The 21,191-nt window shown below is 38.3% G+C and overlaps 1 protein-coding gene and 1 long non-coding RNA gene across 4 annotated transcripts; both read right to left on the bottom strand.

Moving 5' to 3' along the window:
* Positions 1–1,688: 1,688 nt before the first annotated feature.
* LOC102203162 (centrosomal protein of 95 kDa) lies at positions 1,689–14,754 on the bottom strand. 3 transcript variants are annotated; one of them, XR_311824.1, is made up of 22 exons: positions 14,563–14,754; positions 13,714–13,842; positions 12,434–12,541; positions 12,107–12,217; positions 11,541–11,661; positions 10,938–11,056; positions 10,510–10,715; positions 9,669–9,729; positions 9,469–9,551; positions 9,102–9,319; positions 8,830–8,956; positions 8,600–8,717; positions 8,140–8,345; positions 7,768–7,863; positions 6,790–6,940; positions 4,750–4,919; positions 4,579–4,653; positions 4,142–4,294; positions 3,413–3,559; positions 3,254–3,325; positions 2,334–2,572; positions 1,689–1,753 (listed from the first exon to the last, which is right to left on the bottom strand). XR_311824.1 is itself a non-coding variant. In XM_005736272.1 (21 exons), exons 1-21 carry the CDS (start codon positions 14,585–14,587, stop codon positions 2,396–2,398), a joined length of 2,673 nt encoding a protein of 890 aa, XP_005736329.1. In that variant the 5' UTR covers positions 14,588–14,754; the 3' UTR covers positions 1,689–2,395. The 3 variants fall into 3 exon arrangements, 2 of the variants coding, with proteins under 2 accessions (XP_005736329.1, XP_005736330.1); XM_005736272.1 differs by having other exon boundaries at positions 1,689–2,572; XM_005736273.1 differs by having other exon boundaries at positions 1,689–2,572; positions 9,484–9,551.
* Positions 14,755–16,852: 2,098 nt separating this feature from the next.
* Positions 16,853–19,306, bottom strand: LOC102202983 (uncharacterized). Its single transcript, XR_311823.1, has 3 exons — positions 19,171–19,306; positions 18,970–19,070; positions 16,853–17,550 (listed from the first exon to the last, which is right to left on the bottom strand). It is a non-coding gene; the product is annotated as an uncharacterized LOC102202983 (long non-coding RNA).
* Between the last annotated feature and the right edge of the window lie 1,885 nt (positions 19,307–21,191).

Raw genomic sequence — 21,191 nt, 5'->3', positions numbered from 1 at the left:
TCAAACAAGTTTTGCTGAAAAACTGAATATGGAACAAGCAAAGCTTAATACTAAAAAATAGATATATTAGCTGTATGATACCAGTAGGCCAGCTCTAATAATAATTTGGTATGGCTTCGCGGGCCAGAGTTTGACACCTATGCTTTACAGCATTATTTCATCTAATAATATTTCTCACAGTATTGATACTGCATTACAGTTGTTTATTGAAGATGTCCATTTGAGGATCCTTCCATTATGTTAACTTTTATTACAAGTACGGTTGGAAGTATTTTATACACATTGCATATCTGTGCTCATTTTGAGTTGATGTTCGGTTCATTAAGGGTTTTAAGCTTCACTGGCGTGACTGTCCAGGTGATACATGCTGAGGGAAACTAGAACATAGAAGGATAACTGCAATGCATGCTTACAGTACATATAATACATATAATCTAGGAATAGGCCTGAGCAGAGGCCCAAATGTTTCCAGCTTCTTGTTGCAAACCTGTTGCATTTTATTCTACTTGGCAACAGATGACTGGAGGCGATAACCAGCCCTCAGATACTCTGAGGGCTTAAGATTATTACCTTGTATGGAAGGTGTTATCAAAATGAGAAGTTCTATGTCTGTTTATAGCTATTAAAGATGTACGATTAACTGTGAATTTAATGGGGGGGCGTGTACCCCACTGCTTTATAAGTATCCACAAATCCAAAATCTGGCAATGGCTACAAGCAGTGTGATTAGTAGCAAGTTTCCCTGTCAAAGGTGATGATTTTAGTTTGACTGCTGCCTGGTTACCCATCAGTGGCAATGCCTTTTTAAAAAAAAAAAAAACTTTTCAAGTTAACCCAGACTAGTTTGCATAATGACTGGAAATCATTATGCAAACTAAGGGCAGACAGGAAGGAGATAATATATCCAAAGGCCTCTAGATTTCCCAGTTTTCCTCTGCATGCCATGGTAAATGGACTGGTAGTTTAATGGCACTTGCCCACTCCCACAGAGCACTCAGAGATTTTAAATGCTTTTGCTGATCAATCTCACAAACGTTGATGGAGCCTAGTACACCTGACAGTTAATGTGCCAACACCCCTAACCGAATTACACGGGTGGATGAGTTATTTAAAAACACACCACCTCACTCAGAGTTGTTATGAAGGGGGAAACTACCCAGAGATCAAACAATTAACCTCAGCACGTATCAATAAAGTCAGAGTTTGGAAACTATTTTCGTGGTCGTGGTTGTAGTTTTCCAAGAATAGCTACATAGGCAGAGACCACCCCCACTAACTTCTGATGCACATCCAGTCATGTAACAGGCCTGAAACACGACAAACCATTCATTTTAGAAAAGATCATCAAGGGTTACTCCTGGTAGGCTTTCAAGAGGTTAATGCTCTAATGCCGTCCATCTTAACATGGGGATTGAAGTCTAGAGGTTGCCCCTGGATGACTTGAACTGCTGACTTTCAAATTAATATATGACCTAGTCTACGTCCTGAGCCACGTCTCCTCTTCACTTTAGCCAAAAAAATAAATAAATAAATCTTACCTCAGGTTTAAAACAGCAACTTTCATCCTTCACAGTATGTTTATGATCATTCAGTTGACTGTATTAGGCATCTATGTATCATTCAAGTCACACTCACACATTTAATAGGTGCTGACAGTCGTTGTGTGTGTGCTCATAGAAACGATACAGTGTCAGTAGACGGTGTTTTTAATGGAGGAAACCTTTGTGCATCAGTCCAAAGCTTTCAAGTTCAGCTGAGGTAAAAAAAACAAAAAAACAATCACAATGGAGCTGAGGAAAATAAAGGATCATTAAAGACTGATTATCGCTACCCCGGTGATGAGAAAGCAAACCAGGTTAATTAAAATCCAAACATTAAAGTTAAAAAATAAATAATCCACTGGCATGGTTAAAATATTAAGGAAGATGTTGCACATAAAAGGAAAAATGTTAAGAGTCGTCAGTCTGTGACGTTCATACTTAACTTTGCATCTGTGGTCCTTATTTGGCAAGAGGAAGAACATTGCTAGGTTTTTTGCTACATTAACAACACAAAGACTGCACAGTGAGGGAGTTAAAACATTCTTAGTTATCAAGTACCAAAAACCCACCCAGAAAGGGTCCAAGGTGTCTTTTTAAGATCAGCAGCTGAGGTGAGAGAGGAAGAGCTAGCCAAACTAGCCAATAGCTACATTTAGTCAGAGTGTGTTCAGTTCATCAGTAATCAATAATCAGCACATGAACAAGTTCTTACAAAGAGAAAATCCTTTTTCTTGTGCAAAGCTCTGAAGGAGGACGCCTTAGTAGATCGTACTCTTCATCGGATTCTCGTACCATTGGCTGTGAATGGCAGAAAGTCCTTTGATTCAAACCAGTCAGACCCGAGTCTTCCTTGGTCAGTGCAGATAGCTAGTGTTGTACTGGAAGGAGGCCATCCGAACCCGATTACGCAGCCTCTGGATCTCCAGCTCCTGGAAGTAGTCGTCCTCGTCGTTCTGGATTATGATTCTTTGCAATTCGCCGATTTCACGCTCCATCCTGGAACGCAGCTCTCGCTTCATCTTCAGCAGTGCCTGCGGGGAAAAAAAAGAAAGAAAATAAACTGTAAATCTTTAAATTATTTAAATGATTGATCATTTGTGTTTTCTGGCATATAAACTGTGTATGGTGTTTGTCCTGCGGTTTCCATGACTACAGTGCAACAGCAAAGAACTGTGGTTTATGAGGATCTCTAAGAGTGGACTGAGAAAATTCAGTGTAATATATTTAGTTTTGATATGCTGCATACCATGCACAGGAAAATCTGTGGATTCACATGAAATCACATAAAAACTCTACACAGTTTATACAATTCCCTCTTGGATGTCCTACAGCTGGGACCCAGTTCTGGCTTCATCCTGAAAAACTTCTACCAAAAATAATTTCAAATCGCTGCATTTCCTTTTATACAAATGCTTTTTATGGTTGTGAGAAACTGGGTGTGCAAAAAAAAAAAAGATGTACAGTTGATGCTGCTGCCTGGTTTTGACAACTATTTGTTTGGATTTCTGGACAATTGCTGCGGTACTGCATTCTCTACCTGCAGAGCATGCAGGTGAGTTTAAAGGGTGCCCTCTGCTGGACCGTATAGCAAATTACATTGATTTCTTTAATGCGTTTTGACGGGATCAGGTGCAATTTGAACATTTTATTTTCCTACTTTCTAACAAATATTTAAATTAACAATAAGCAGCAGTAACAAGTATATAAATTACCTTTTCTTGAGCTTTTTTCCGAACCTGGATGTCCTGCCGCTCTTGTGCAAGTTTTTCAGCTAGCAGTGAAAACTGAAAGAGAGACAGCACGTCACCGACTTCACCTGGAACGGGTGTGTCGTCGCCTTTATTTTGAAATGGCAGAAAGCTGCATCTTACCTGATCTTTATAATAGTTCTCCATGGACTTGATCTGATCCTCGTGTCGTCTCTGCTGTTCCAGTCGCTGCTCTCTGGCATAAGCTCTCTGCTCTCTCAACCGATTCTTCTGTATCTCCAAACCCTCGTCGAATAGCTGCCGAAACATCTGCAAACACACACAGACACACTTTAGTCATCACTCAAATTAGCCCAAACTTTACTGAAGTCTACTTGATAAATAATAAATAATCTACAGCAGTCCAGTAACTATAAATATCTGTTGTAAAACCTTTTTCATTTTCATATTTATCTATTTACAGGGAGCTGCTGAAAATGGGAAAATAAGCTGGTGGCTCAAATTTCCTGTACTGCTCCTTTCAAACACCCACACCAGTATTTGATGTTAAGAATTTTTCAGGGCACTTTTCAAACTTTATTGCTTAGAGTCAGAAACAGTCTGGACTCAGGGGACATGGATGAGGGTACAATGGTAGGTACGATATTAAGTCCACTGTAGAAAGTAGAAGCCGTCAAATAAATCCAGCATTTACTGTTTCAGCTTGTTAACTGAGATCAGTGGATACATTTCTACCTTTACAGCAATAAAATGTCTTTATGCTGTCACACGGTGAGTTTGTTAATATCACATCAGGCACCAGCATGCACATTTTTAAAACAAAGAGGAACATCATGATTATGAGTAAATAATTACTTGTCTTTAGTCCTAAACTGTCCCTTCAGTACCCACCCTCTCCTCCTTGGTGCGAGCCCTCATGAGGCGGGCTCGGTGCTGAACATGATAGTCGTTGTGGTACTTCTTGGCTCGAGCTATCTGCTGTCTCTGGTCCCTCAGCCTGTTCTGCGTCGACTTCTGCTGCTGGATTCGCTCTTTGAAGTCTCTCTAAATGATCGAAAGGTCAGTTAGAGAAATGCTGTCCAGCACAGGCAGGTAGAGCATGTGTCCTGCACTTTTTTTTTGCACAGCAACAGGACGCCATTGCAGAGCCAGCTTGACTTTGGTGTCTTTTATGTTGAAAGGTTTGAGAAATGATTTTTACTCAGTGTTGCCAGGTTTTTGGCACCTGCACCAGACGATGTTTGGTCGAAATGTGTAGGATCAGGTTTAGTTTTGAAAAAGGGACAGCAGTGGACTGCAGTGTAACTGTCTGATATGTTAAAGCTCACCAGGCGCCTGCTGTGGTCCTGTCCTTTATGAACGAGCTCAGCCAGCAGATCGTGTTTCCTCTGAGCTTCCTCCAACTGGAAGTTTAATTACATATTTATTAATGAGGCCATTCATCAGATGATCTAGTACAGGTCAAAAATGCACCAGACATGTAATGACCACTGTCCTACCTCTCTGGAGAGTTTGCTGCGATGCCGACTGTGATTGGACGACATTACGTGGAGTCTGTCCACCTGCTGCATTTGCTGCTCCCACATTCGACCCAGGGCGTGAGGTGAGATGTGAAGGTGAGGCAACTCATCCCGGAGCACCGGGAGAAGCTCATTCTCCATTATTCTCACTGTAGAGACACATGAAGCACAGAGAAGAACATTTATTTATTGTTTGTGACAAACTAACAACTAACGTACTTCAGTGCAATCCTCCATTCAACATATCCGTCTCTTTTATTAGACTCCACGGATGGCATTTACCACAATAAGAATAAAAGTTATACCCATTCCAAAGCAGATTAACCAGAAACGTGTCTAATTGGATTAAGTCTTTTTCTGTTTACAACTCAAACATCAGCTCAACAGGGAAGCCAACATCAAACCTGGTGTGTGTGCCTTTTTATGTGGGGCTTTACAAGAATGTCATTACTTGTCCTATATCCAGACACTTCATCTTTTCTTCAGATTCTAAAGTTAGACACAGTGAGTAGCTCTTCAGAGGGACATCATCAGGTTTACATGTCAACATCATCTGCCTACACGCCCAAGGGGTGGAAACTTCAGCCATCACAAAGTCACAAGATACTCAGCATTTACGTCTGGAAAAACTACCACAAATTACAGGAAATGCAGCTGATGATTCTCTCTCTTTTTGTATTCAGTCAGAATACAAGACTGCAGAACAACTCTCACACAAAATTAAACTAACTCTCTGTTTAGAAGTGGTGCAAGTTATGTAAATGTTATTTATCAGCGAATTGAAATCTGATATGAGTGTGCGCTCATTATCCGAGGATCACAGGATATAGGATATTTCCTAAAGCATTGTTTTCCTTGACCTCATTACTTTTTCTAGCAAAGTCGGGGGGAGTGTTAAAGAAAGACAGACAATAACAGAGGTTCACTTCCACACAACAAAAGCAAATACAGAAAGAATAGTTGCAATGTTTGAGTGTAACAATAATACATTATGACCCGGTCTGTCTTAAAGTATGTGTTTTTGGTTGGTACTGTTGCCATGGCGACAAGGAAGTAAGGGACCAACCGTCAGGTCAGTTCAGATGCACACGGGCGTTGGTGAATAATCTACTTCCATCTAATTTGGATTCTCTGTGCATCGCTATGAATGATTTACACAGCCAAACCTGTGTAATAGTCATGCATAACGTGATATTTGCAGTGTGGAAGATACAGAGGTGTTGTAATATCTGTCTTATCTTATTGGTAAATGTCCACAAATGTTTCAGGCTAGTCTCTTCATCTTCATTCTTAGCATCAAGAAGCAACCCACTGACAAATGGAAACAGCAAACACACAAACGAGAACACTCACCAAAAGAGAATCATTGCTTCAGCATGCCCAAATCTTCTGAATTTAGACCCATCACCAAAACACTTTTTCCTTCGCCATTTTTAAAAAATATCTGTTTCTTCTCAATCTAAAATCAATTTGCCAAACGTTCCATATCTTCAACCATTTAAAGGCTATGAAGTTATAAAGCCATTATAAAGACATTAGCATCCTGACATTAGTTTAAAGACCTTCAAGTAAATCTGCCAGAGAATTAAGTAAGCAGTGATCACATTCAGCAACTCTTTCTAAGCTTTGCTTTACATCATTCAACTACACTCAAGTACTCTGAACTCCATCCTCCACTCCACCCTCTCCTGTATTTCACCATCTGTAGATGGTCAGTCCTTTTGTTTCTCAGCTCTTTTTTCTGATGCATTTCAGAAAAGCTCCACATTACACAGTAGATGAGGAGTCCATTCAGCTGATGAAGACTTGCCTAATGTCCAACAGAAAGTGCTGCAGCAGCAAACACACTTGGTGTCCTTACCTCTGAATCTACCAGAAGTGCTATTTCTGTGATTATCAGAGGGCCAGCCAGCCCGAAATACAAACATTCATAAAACCCAAACACTGGTTAATGCTAAAGCTGAGTGATCACAGCCAAACAGAACAGTTTCCAAACCCTCAGCCTCACCCACAACTTACTTGATGGAGCTTTCCTGGGAGCCTCCAGTCGTCTCTGTCCTGGAGTGGTTTGTGCAGTACGCTGTGATTTATGCTGAGCTTTCACTTTAGCTGGTGAGGGTCTGGGGTCTGGCGAAACATCCTTTAGTATGGCCTCTCTGTATTCTCGCTCCTGCACACACACAGTCCCAGTTTAGTAAACTAGAACAAACGACTCTACGCTCACAACTAAACAGAAGGATTCACAGAGATTAATATAACTGCTTCTTTAACATTTTGACATATTGCTTTAAAAGAGCGGTCTCCAACCTTTTTTGCGCCACGGACCGGTTTATGCCCGACAATATTTTCACGGACCGGCCTTTAAGGTGTCACGGATAAATACAACAAAATAAAACTAGTACCGGTACCGAAAAAAGAAGATTTATTCATAACACATGTGAAAAGACCAAGGAAAACAGAGTCAACGATAAAAACGATAACAAAATAACGCTGAAAACCAATAAAAACCCTGAAAACTATACATTTCACACACGAGCCTCAACTCTCGCGGCCCGGTACCAAACGACTCACGGACCGGTACCAGTCCGAGGCCCGGGGGTTGGGGACCGCTGCTTTAAAAGGGAAATCTTGTTGTTTATGTTTATAAAAGTCTTAAGTAAAATACGCCTAAAATTAAGGGGAGTTTTTATTTTTCTAGTAATTTTTTTTCATTTACTTATTTGGAAATTTTCTTTGAATGCATCCCAAAACATTTACTGTACCATAGTTCACTGATTTTTGTTTAAATAGATTCAACTTTGTATTCTCTGTGAACCAATATGCTTTCCCTCCGCATACATTAGAGATTTTTTTTTCTACTTATGTTATCTCAAAGGTCTACCTATTTTTTAGAATATACCATCTTTTTTTTCTTCTTTTTTTTTTGGACCCAGGGTAGGTTTTACTTTTTTAATAATTAAATAATCTTTAACAGAAAACCGTAGATTTATAACTTACAGCTTCCTGAGCTTTGATGCGAGCCTTATCTAACTCTTTACGTTCTTTTTCTTCATATCTTTTTAGCTCTTCCTCGTACGCTTCATTCTCCAGATACTGAAAAAGAGAAATAATCTTTTTATTTTCAAAGCATATGAAAGTAATCAAGCAACTTCACCATTTCTGGTTGTATATTTTCTTTGCTTAAAATATTGCTCACATTTGCGTATGGCATCTTTAAATTTGCACAGTACATTTGCCAAATATGACCTTTTTTTCAGTTGCAAAAACGTTCATGACTAAACTTGATCATTATTGTCCTTTAACTACACTTAAAAGTCAGTTTAGCATCTAATTGATTATCTTGTAATATTTAGTGCACTAGTACTGTACCTTGTCATGTTTTCTGTGAGATGGTCTGTGGTGTAGCTCTCCTCGGCTTGCTCGATCAGACGCTGTGAGGTTGGACTGTCTCCCATCATCCAAGCTAAGAGCCTCTGCCATCACATCCTCCAGCTGTCCCTGCAGGGAACGACGGACTCGTGGAGGGGAAGGGGATAAGGAGCGTGCTCGGTGGGTAGACTCAAAATCAGGTGCTCCTGAAACAGTTAAATGTGTATTTCACCAATTTCATTAATTTGCATGAGATCCAGAATGGTTAAGATAGTATTTTCTAAGAACAATATAAAGACCTACAACAAGATTTTTAAAATCAACTGGAAATCCTTTTTTCACCAACCAGGCAATGTGATGTGGTAAAAATTAATAATAAAAGTTGTGGCATTTGTTAGTAGTTTACTGTCAAAATTGAAAAGAACAACAACAAAGTTTGTGCTCAAAAATGTGTGCACACCTGTGTCCTGTCTTGAAGTCCTGCGACGCTCCATGATGCTGTCGCTGTGGTGCGACTGCTTGTCCTCCTCTCTGACCTCGGTGGACTCTCCAGTTTCCCCCAGAACTCGTTTAAGCATCTACATTAATTACACAAGACTTAAAATATCGTAACCAGTACTCACTCGAGAACAGTGACACAACTGAGTTGTGAACTCGCTGATCACTTCAGTCAACTAAATGCAAACATACCTGATCGAGTTCTTCTAGTCGATGGGAGAGGTTTTCAGATATCTCATGCAACTCTTGTTCTGCCTGCTTGTTCCTTTTTCGATTATAAGACAGAGGCTCTTCAAAATCCTCTTGTGCTGTCCTGCTACTGCTTGGCCAGGGCAATAATATACAGCATAAAGAAGATAGTTAGGAAATCAAAAGCATAACATTCACCACACTGCCTCCACATAACAATCTGAATCTGTGATAGATTCTGTTTTTTCCCCATAGCTTTCTTCTATTCGGTTTACCTCTCAGGGTGAGTTACAAAGTCTTCCTTGAGAGCAGTTCTTTCTCTACAGTCTATCCTTCTGTCCTTTAATCTTCGTATACAACTCAAATTCTCCTCATCTTCCTCTTCAGTGTCTGGTGGAGAAGGGGTGGCAGGTGTCGTCCCATCTTGCAGGGTGAGGAAAAGCACATCTGGTTGTGTTCGGAATAAAACCCTCCTGGGACCTCCGTTAGTCGGCTAAAAATATAGAAAGAAGAAAAGCGTCAATTTGACTTAAACTGTGTATCTGAGTATTACTGTACATGCTAATTAACCACCACATCTAGCACACAAGTTTACAATTTACCATTAGATGGTATATTAAAACTGTAAAAGTGAAGTCTTACTGCTTGCACTCTCACCTCCAGCGTCTCTCCCTCCACTTCTGTCTCAACTCTCTGCTGGCTGGTTGAAGATTTCTCACTTACAGCTGAAAATTAAACAAAACTATGTGATGCTTCACTTAATCTCCAATCATGTTTTCATCACTTTCATCACAATTCACTTGAAATTGTGTCCTTATCGACTGTGGTGTGCTTTGACTCACCAGGGGACTGGCAGTGGGTAGGAGACTGTAGTCCATTAGTTTCAGCCACTAGTTTTGAAGTCTGTGAAAAGAGGAGTGAAAAAATAAGGAGAAAGCGTAAAGAGTTTTAGGCAAAACTGAGCAGAAGTCATTCACATTCATTACAAAGACTTAGATTTAGCACTAAACATAATCTGCAGCACTCAAAACTCAACTCTACAAAATAATCAGAAACCTAAGAAGGCTTTTTAGAATCTAATATAAGGGCTGATAATCAAAGTACAAAAAAAACTACTCAGAAGAAAGATAAGGGAAAATTAACTTGGTGCTTGTTTCTGTGTACTTTGTGCTGTAGAAGGTCAGACTCACGTCAGACCTGTTAGCATAGATAGTTTTACAGATCACAACAGCATAAACATGGCACTTCCTGATTCCAGAGACTTCCTCATTAAGTGATGAACAGATGTAAACCGACTTGAAACATGCTGGAAAAATGCTAATCTTTTAGCAGATATTATCTTATAACCAAGTTCTGCTTGCAGACAACAGATACTCAAAACACAAATATATATATAAAGGTTCAGCAAGTGAATATTGAAGACGTTCAGAAAATGTGAACGTCAAAATGAAGTGCATTACTGGAGTAACTTATGTTGTCAGAGAAGTCAAGTCAGCATAAGCTCATCCTTCCTTTATTTGAATTGGAGTCACCAAAGTGGGAAGTGTGTGTATGATAGGAAAAGTGTAGAATATTAACACAACACACCAGTTGTAAAACTTTGCATGTCGTTTTAAACTGCAGTTCACAGCAGACAGAACACATAAAACACTTCAACCTTATCATACTATATTTAAAGGATACCTCTGTAGTGATGAGGCTGACTTCCTCCTCTGTGTGCTGTTCTTTGACACCAGCAGCTGTGGGGAGTTGATCGGGTAAGTGAGGGCCTACAATGGGAGTGTGGGGAGTGTTGGACTGGTTTGGTGGCTGCAGTGCAATGGCTGAGTATATCGGTTCAGTCTGTGGAGCTTCATCATTGTCCACAGGACCAGAGGTGGTTGCTGCATCTGAGGTTGGGGGAGGGACAGCCAGTCTTTGGATTAAAAGGTAGCTCACCTGGACTTTTAATAAAGCATTAAACTGTCTATGTCTTCTTATACATTTCCAAAATATCAAACACAAATTTTTTTGAAGAAACTGTGGAAAATTATAATTTTTTGTTATATGTACAAAGAAATAAAGTATTATCCCCAAAACAATCACTGTCATTGAGGCAAAGCAAGCCTTACCTTCTTTTTTATCTATGAATGTGCGCGCAGACACGCCCAGCCCGATGAGCTCGCTGGCTGACCCCACCTCCTCACCATTCCAGGAGTGGATGGACTGTTTACTGGACTGGACGGCAGACCTGAATAATGAGAGCATTCAGACTGTATCAGATTAATTACTGACAAGTTTTTCAACTTTAACAAGCCACCTCTGTAATCTTCACAGCACGTGCGTATCTCTCTTTCTCAGATGATTAGAGTGGGCAACCCATAAGGACAAATTTCTACTAAATTCCTTAAAAAACATGAATATTAAGAGTTCTGAAGAGAATGAATAAAGCAGTGGTCCAAGCAGCACCATAAAAAAACTCAAACATGTTTTTATGTCTTTCATCTATTATGACAGCCATTAACATTTTATTATTTACACTGCTGTTAAAAGGCTGCTGTGTCAACAGGGCGTAGAGCAGGATGTGCTCTAAAGCTGAATGATGGCGGTCTGAGTCATCAATATCAGACCTGTCTGTCAGTGGTGTTTTGGTTCATGGGAAGAAAACAAACAGTAATATTCTTCTACATTGTACTGAGACTTGTGTAAAGTCTATAAAACATGTCTGTGCTTACTCTGCACTCGATGACAAGGACGCCACCTCCAGCTTTGTCTCCTTCTGCTCTGTAGCATCACATCCAGGCGGATCATTGACATCACCGTGTGCATCCTCACTGAGACTGCCATTCTGCTCCTCTGAAAAACATGAATTTTGCAAATGACAGAGGTAGAAACAGAAAAGGCACTAATTTAAAAGAGAGCTAAAGTAGTGATAACAACATGTTTCATGGAAATTTAAAGAGAAACAAACTCATACCGAACAGAGTCAGAAACCCCCCCTCACCAAATGTCAAAGTGCTAACCTCAAAGAGTCACAGTTATAAATGTCTGTCAAACACTAAAAAAGACAGATTGTAATTTTACTACTTAACTACTCTACTCAAACAAAGAGAGGCAGGAGTGCAGCTTTTATGCCTCCTAACAAAAAGCATTTTATAATGTATAAAAACACTACAAAAGTCCTTTAGAAACACTAAGCTGTGCCACTATAGACATTTGAAATCATATAGTTTTAATTGCCTTTCAAAGTAAAAGCAAATGAGGAAAAGATGAGGGAAAAGCAACAATTTCATTTTCCTACCACTGTTCGGCGACCCGTCATTTATCTCCTCGTTCAGATATTCCAAGAGGCCATCAAAGATTTCCAAGAGGTTCTTAACCGACTCTTTATCCCCTCTGACAACATTTTCTCCTGAAAACAAACTCATACTCATTAAAGTCTTGTTTCTGCAACATCTGCCATGCAGTACAAATTGAATGACTTTCATGATGATCTCAACTTCATTTAAGTTAATGTTGCACAGATGTGAAACGGTGATTCATATTTGCGCTTCTCTGACATGCACATTCAAAATTTTAAACCTATATTATTAACTCCTTGTTTTTACAAAATAATTTTTTCTCTTACCTGTAATATGTGAGAGGCTGATTTGAAGGTAATCCAAGGACAGAGAATCAATCACACACTGGACATTGTGGACATCTTCCTCTTGACTACATGGCACTGCAATATAATCTAAACATATAAAAAACAAACAAGCATCTGATTAACCAAATGCTCAATGAATCAATTAATGCATACATGCTGAACTCCCCCCTTCATCTTACAAAACTAATCTCCCAACTAAAGTCATAGTTGGACTGTGCAATAATTTTATTTTAATTTGAATTACAACTTTTGCTTCCACATATAATGAAAGTTAAACAATTATTGTTCTGGATTATATGTTTTGCAATAATTCACTCATTTCCCTTTTAGCACATCTTGTCTTTTACTTTTGTCCTTCCATGAAAGTTCAGTTAACTCCCTGTGGCAAGTGCAGTCCAGTTTTTTTTATTTGTTTGAATTGATTTGTTTTTAAATTTTTATTTATCCAGGTTTTTCTCAAATACTGTGAGTACTTTTGTTAAACGATTGTAATGTCAGTATTGTTTAAAAGATTGTAAATTTGATTAATGCCATAGTACTGTTAACTCTGGAACTGGAATTTCTCTTAAGACTGTAGCCCCCCTACTTGATTACATGATTACCTGCAACAGTAATGCCCCCCATGCTCCGCCAACCACTAGCACTTTAAATAGCCTCTGTAGAAACTATCTACACCCTCACTTATCTTAACTGCACTACTGTATAGCTCTGTGTAAATAATCATTCTGTACATTCGATAATCTTTAATCCTACAACTGTTTACAACTTGCATAGTTCCCATTTCTGTATAGCTGTATATCTCAGATTCTGTAAAGTTATTTATTTCATATTCTGTATAGTCTTTCATATTTATATCCTGTTTATAGCCTGTACATAGCTTGTACTCACTACAGCCTGTACATACTTATAGTTATAGAATATTCACAACATACTTCATACCGTGTACATTATAACATACCATAATAGACCCATTTCTGTAATATACTCACATATCTATATTATTGCTAATATATATTGTAATATATCTATATCACTAAAGCACTTCTGGATGGATGCAAACTGCATTTCGTTGCCCTGTACCTGTGCAATGACAATAAAGTTGAATCCTATCCTGTCCTATCATCTATAGACATTAGACATGTCAAAATCTTAAGATACTGAGTTACAAAGGTATGAACAGAGACATTTTGACATTTTTATACTTTTGCTTAAAAAAAATGTACAAGCAGACATCTGCCAGATCTGTAACTTCCTCTTACCTGGAACTTTCTCCCCCAGGATGTTCTCATACAGGGCAATGAAAACATCTGCATTACAGTCCGTAAGTTTCTTCAGCCTCAGGTTTACGTGACATTTGCTGAGAAGATCATTTGCCACATCAACCCAATCTGTAGTGAAAAAAGGGAAGTCACGTTCATTCATATAACAGCAACTCGAGAACTTATTTCTCTGACGTAATCATGGAGTATAAAAGAAATTACAAAAGCAGAGCCCTTGTCATCACTTCGAGTGGAAAACTCGCTTTAATTAAAAAATACATCGAGGTTATCGAGCATGAAGAGTTTAATTAACTTTTGTATAACTCATTTTAATGACATTAAGTGGTTCTTCTATCACAACGCCTTTTAAGTTTGCCTCAATCGTGACCGCCCCCGGCAAACTTAAGTCTGAGAGCGGGGCGGGGGTAGTCTTTACCTACTATCTACACTAGCCGCCGGCTAAAACTGTTGACTTGATGGGAACAAATTATAAATAACATCAGTAGTCGTGTTTTGTCCTGAAATCAAAAAACTATCTAAATTTGTCTGCCATCTGTTTCGTTATATTTTATGTTTTTTACGCAACTTCACCGGCTAAGACAACTCAAAAGTAGCTAGCTAAGACTGCTAATGTTTGCTAACACGAACGTGAACATTTTAAGAAAACAACATAAGCAGAGCCCACGTTTTCATCTCTGGTTCTCTCTATAATATATGGATAAATCGCTTATATCAGCCAGGCTTACTGACAAGTGAGAAGTCGCAACTTTAACCGTGTGCTAACGTTAGCTCTAAGTCAGCGTTACGTGTCATTAGCTTTCCTCGGAGTTGGAGGGTCTTCTGCCTTACCTCTCTCTCCCTCCTGGGTTCCCATGAAACAGCTGTCTGCAGCAGGCAGATGGAGCTGACAAAAATCTACTAGCTGTAAAAGAGAGTCCTGTAAACGCCTGGACCGAGCGCTACAATCCGTTTTGTTGTGGTTTTCGGTAACTGGGAGAAGGAACCATCGTTTGAAAGTGAAAAGTCTTCTGATTGGACATTAGCTCGTTCTTTGTTTCCGGAAGTGCCTTTCGATTGGTACGTACCGCCCCCTACTGGTACCAATACTCCAACCTCCATAGACAATGACAACAACAGTACCACGAGGGGTAGGATTACAAGTAAGTACATCAGAAGGACTGAGGTGTCCTTCTGATATCGTTCTCGTCCTTCTGTAGTGGATATCTTGGACAAAAGATGCTGAACATATAGCAAGCAGAAAGGAGGAAAAGTGGAAGACCACTAAAAAAGTAAATAGTAATAGTAATAGTAAGCACTAACGCAAGTATCATTCACCCAATCACAAAGTAGTCACAATCGCACTCCTGCATTCATGTGGATATTACTTTGACACGTACCACCCACCAAAACATTGTTGCAGAAGAAACACACTCCCCACAGCATTGGCTGTTCCTTACGTCAGAGGGAGGATGAAGCTCTCTACACAACCTGCCCAGGAGAAACTCAAGTAACAGAGTGAACACTGAACTGCAATGCTGCTGCTCACATAACCTTAAAAATCTGTTGTCCCTGTCTAGTGTTATACACCACAGGATGCAGATATTGACACAGATAAACAGGTTAGAGCTGCTTAGACAGCACGAAGGCTTTAAATGTAGGGACTATGGCTGATAAAGAAACAGGTATGATGGAGATATGATGGAAGTAGTTATACTGTTGTGTTTAGGAAACCAGGTTGAAGGAAAGGAAAGGCAGGGGCATTGGAGGTGAATTCAAGCTGTCCTGCTGTGGTGTAGATAGGACTGGGCTATTTAAAGATTGTTTTGGAGGTGAAGAGAGAGTAAACAGGACAAAGGATATTGAATATGGAGCTACCAGGCAGAAGAAAAGAGGAAGAGAAGATTCATCAATATAGGAGGACATGTAGAGAGGTGGTGTGACCGAAGAGGATACTGGGGATAGATAGCTGATCCTCTGTTGTGACCCATACAGGGAGCACAAGAAAGAAGAATTTAAAATGAACAACATAAGAAAACATTATTAAGAAAGAAATAAAGGTGAAGGATTAACTAAACAAAAGCATTGAATTAAAGCCCAACACTGAGCTTTGGCACAACTTTGTAAGATGAAATAATGGTGTCATGTTAGTGCCTTAACATAACACTTTACATTCTGCTTTAAATAACTAAAGACTGAACCACCAAAAGGTAAATACCGCACAGTTGAACTGAGCCTTGTGGGATGGGACACTGAAGAAGATAAAAAGAAAGAAGTTCTCACTTCTAATTTCATGTCAGTTACATTTCATTCGGATGTGAGAGGTGTACTGGGTGTGAAGTTTTTTCTTTTCTTTTTTTAAATCTTAAGAATAAACAGCAGATGTGTTGACTAAAGATCATTTAGGAACTTGCGCATGATATCTAAATAAGAACGCTACAGAGCTGTCATAGATATCGCTCCTTAATGCGTGCTTCATCAGGTTTTTATCATTGCAGCATCTGAACAGGAACAGGATGAGTATCATCTGTACATCTGTCCTGTTTTGAAAGTGTACATCTCACATGCAAAAATATGTTGCAATACTTCTCTTTTTCCGGTGTGAGTGATACATAGTTAATATGATCAATAGAGGCTTTTTAGCATGATTTTATCCATCTGGCTGTAACCAGATGGCCACCATTACAACAAGTCAGTGAAATTTTGTCCATCCTAGATATTCCAGGATTAACTGCTCTGATTAACTACTCCAGTTTGCATGTCAAAGTGTCCTTGAGCAAGATATGGAACATGCTTTCATCACAGTTTTCATGTGTGTTAAATAGAAACTGGTTCGACAGAAAAAGAGCTGTATGAATGTGTGTGTGTGTGAACAAAAAGCCTTGACTGCTCAAGTAGGATAGATACAAAGTTACAAAGTGGCTGCTGACGCGCATACTTTGTAAAAGTCACCAATGCTCTTGTATATGTTGTTATTCTTGGCTTTTTCTTTTGCATCAGAAATGAGAAACATTAATATAAGGAAGTTCACTTTAATGCACAGTTTTCCTTCACACACTCAAATTAAGTTAAGCTACATGCAGATAGAGAGAAAAATATGTTTCAATATCTTAATGCTCACAAATCAAGGATGTTTGTTTTTGTACAGAGACTTTTGTCTTGTTGTATTTACAGTAATATGATCTCAGGGCTTAGCGTTGTTATGTAAAAGATGGCTTAGTAGCATTTATAGCTTCTGTTATGGAACAGAAACAAAGAAGTGTTCTTTAATAGCCTACAACAGCATACCCTGATTAAACAAAATGTTAAAACCAGAAAACTGAGTTTATTCAAACAACAAAGTGAGAACTTCGGAACTTTAAATGTAATATAAAAGAAAATCTCATCTATTATATTGGTATTCTCTCAACATTTGAATTATTTTAAAAATTGCATCAGCTAGTGGAACTCTATGTATGTGTTAGTAAGTATACAATAATAACAGGAACTTAAGGTTTAACAGCAATTTATAAATAGGGTTTCATCTACATGCTCTGCAGACTTCCCTTTAGAGGTCTCCCTAAGGAATTTAAAAGCAGATATAAAAGACTCACAAATTATCAATTCAAAGGATTTTCCACAACCTAGCAAGCCAGCAGTCGAGACAAACATGTTAACATCTGTATGTGATGGAACAATTTTCCTGCTACTGATCACTGTTCCACCTTTTTTTCACAGATCCAAAAGTTTTCATCTCTGCAGTTTGCGTCATTCCAGCAGTTTTCTTCGTCATTGGCTGCCATCACGCCACAGTCTTCGTCTCCAAGGCTGTTGGGCTCCCCGGTTCGCCAGTATCTGAAACTAAAGAAAGTTGCCTTTCAGCCAAGTTGCTGAAATGAAGATTTGCATTTCAGCAACTTATAAACAAAGGAGAAAGTCTTCAAATTAGCTCTGACTTTAAGTCCTACACACACGGTATCCTAACCCTAATCCTAATCCTAAAGCACATTGATGCACCTGCTGTTGTGATTTGGTGGTATATAAATAAAATTGAATTAAATTGAATAAAGTAATAAGCAGATAGTGATAAAAACAAAGTGTGTGCGTATTACAAAACCCAAGTTACACAAAATGAGATACCACTGCACATTAAGAGATATTTAGTCACAGATATCCACCCACTGAATAGTGAGTACTTATCCTATAGCTTACAGAGGTGTAAAAAAGTGTTTACCCCCTGCCTGGTTTCCTGTTTTGCATTTTTGTCCAACCTACATGTTACACCTGAGAAACAAAGTCACTGACAGCTATCTGTCTGGAAAGGTTTACAAAGGCTTTGAGACTCTTGCAAACCACAGTGAGAGCCATTATCCACAAACAGGGATGAAATTACTTTTTCACACAGGGCTGTGTAGGTTTGGCATTCTTCCCCCCTTAATAAACACCCTCATTTAGAAACTGTATTCTGTGTTTACTTGTGTTATCATTGTCTAAAATTTAAATTTGTTTGATGATCTAAAACATTTTAGTGTGACATCTTATATAGATCAAGGCGAGAGTAACCCAAACTTAAAGTTTTCATTAAGATAACTGTCACATCGATGTAATTCTATATGAAGCAATGCCCAAACATAACTCAGTTTAAAAACAAATATAAAAGAGATTATGTGGACAAAGCACACAGCTTTAGTGGCGTGTTAATGACGGGGTGTTTGGCAAATGTAAAAATGTTTTGGTTTTTGAACTTTAATTCTTTTATGTGAGTATTTTATATGAGTGTAGACTTGCAGTTAAACGTGTATATTATGGGATAATATGCCAAACTGTGAATTCTGATTTGCAAATTATGGAATTTGAAATAAGGAGGTGGGAACAAATAAATACAAACTTCATCCTACTTCTTTTTGAGCATAAACATTGTGTGGATATTGAAATATTCATGACAACTTTACGTCTTCGTTTTTTATGTCTACAAAGTTTTTATGTGTTTTTTTTATAGTTGTTATTTTAGTTATATTTACATGTGAAACTAAAATATATTCTGTTCTGTTCTATTCTATTCTAATAGAAGAATATTTTGATATCATACCAATTTTGAACTATAATACATTTACTTCAAGTATATTTACACAACACACAGTGAGGATGAATAAAGTGCTGCTGCTGATGGATGGAGGATTTTATTATGAGTGATTACTACTGCTTTGTGGAGTTTTATTGAGATTAGGATTGATTTATAAATTATCAGTATTTATTATTAAAAATTAAAAATGTATGGACCTGCTGTTCAGCAAACTCCCGTCCACCCACTTCCACGTCCCCTCTTCCTCTGTGTCACTCAGTCCGATCCACGTGTTACGCCTGAACAGCCTTATGAAGTTCTTGTTCCCAGTAAAAGAATCAAGAAAATAAATCTTAGTAATCTTGCAGTTTTTAAAATTTTGTTTCAACTCTTGCAGATTTCAGAATTACAGTCTGTACCTGTTCCTCTGTGCTGCTGATAATCACCAGGTCTGCACCTCTTTGCAAACAGTCCTCTCTGCTGTCACTCCAGGACTTTTTAATATGAGAAATGTAATAAAAATCACCCCTGAAGTATACCCATCCTTGTTCTGTATTGAGATCTGTTCAAAATGTAAACATAAAAAGATAAAAGAAAACGGTTTCATCTACTTCACTAATGATAATACTATTAGTAAAATGGGCTAATATTAAAGATTTGACTCTTAATTTCCAGCATCATACTTGCCGAAAATATTCAGCTTCCTCCTCAGTGACTCTTCTTCTTTAGTCTCATTTTTAGTGGCCTGGTCTGATGTGAAATAAAACATTATGTTAAAGGATGCATTTAGATATATTTACTTTATTCAGTTATTCCACAGATGGATGGAGGCCAAGGCAGTTTGCAGTGAAGAAATTATACAGTGATATGATAGTATGTGTTAGAGGGCCACGTTTCTTTATTAAAGGAGTGGACAGACAGCTGTAAGTGTTTTGTAATTATTTTATAAATTATTCCAGTCTTATATAATAATATGAGGTTTTGGCCTCATTAAGTAAACTGCTGACAAAGTAATTAGACTGTGATGTTATAATAGAGTGCTGTAAAAATAAACTTGAATTAAGTGGAGTTAGTTGCAGTTTTTCCGATGGTAATGGTAATTATTTCTAACTTCTGTTCGTACACTATTCAAATGATGAATTTTACATTACAGATAAAATGTAAGTGAACTCACGAAGAGCCAGTCGCAGGGAAATGCTGAGAATAACTTGAAGAATAAACAGAAGTCCAAAGCTCAGAACAACTAGTTTGCAGAGTTTTCTTTCTGTGTGCAGAAATCAAATAGACAAACACAAAATCATCTTTATTAAACAGCAAAAAGACTCAAATGTCTAAAAAGTATTTTCATATTACTGCCAGCAGATGAAAAGAAACTCCACACAGTTGGTTGGATCTGTTTGTTTTTGAACAAAACCCTTCACCTGTTTCTGATACTGCCCACGATGGTGGACGATGGTGGAGCGCGTACTTACACCGAGCTGAAATGAAACAAATAAACAATCTTTAAGATACTTACTTCTTGCTGATGTATCAGGTACATTTTCATAGTCCATCTCAGGCTGTTCTTTATTTTATCAGGATAAAATAAAGGAATGTACTCATATAATGATATTTTGAACTCATCCACAAACTGATTTCTCTTTTTCCTGTTTCCCTTTTTTAACACTGAAAAAACAACCTCCTGTTCCTCATAATACTGACCCTTTTGCTACATATTTGCCCCTGCTTACTTACCACCACAGAAACCAATGAACCCTCTGATTCAGTAACTATTAGATCTGCTTTTCGCAATAACATAAAGTAGTACATCTCTGTAGGACTTTATCAGTCTTTCACATCATTGTGGAGGATCTTTGGCCCACTTTTCTTTACACTGTGGCTTCAGTTCCTTAAGGTTTGTGGGCATTAATTTCAGCACAGCTCTGTAAAGTTTCTACCACAGCATTTTTTTCCGGTTGAGGTCTAGACCTTGAGTGGGGTGTTGCAACACCATAATTTTTCTTTTTCAGCAATTCTGTTGCAGATTTTCTGCTGAGCTCTGCATCCATGTCCTTTACATGACCCAGCTTTAGAATAGAATGCCTTTTATTGCCACTATACACATGTACAATAAGATACAGGGCATCTCATACTCAATGCAGACATGTGGGAAAAGGTGGGTGACTATTTACATGTGAACAGTATTCAAAAATAAATAAATAAAATGTACAATTATACAAATTGGGGGGGAAAATAAATAAAGACATAACCTTATACATTTACAGTGTGGGACATTGCATGTAAATTAAGTATTGCACAGTGGTGATGGTAGATGTGTATTCTGTGTATAGAGGAAAGTCCTTGGATTGGGGGGTGAAACTGTGTTGTCAGTGCATGTGTGAGTTCAGGGTGGTTATGGCGTTTGGGAAGAAACTATTTTTGCATCTGTCCGTCTTTGTGC

Source organism: Pundamilia nyererei, unplaced genomic scaffold (assembly GCF_000239375.1).
Source record: "Pundamilia nyererei isolate P.nyererei 1_Seehausen unplaced genomic scaffold, PunNye1.0 scaffold00068, whole genome shotgun sequence".
Lineage (NCBI taxonomy): Eukaryota > Metazoa > Chordata > Actinopteri > Cichliformes > Cichlidae > Pundamilia > Pundamilia nyererei.
The sequence above is the reverse complement of the archived record's forward strand: the minus strand, read 5'-3'. Positions and strand labels throughout refer to the sequence as shown.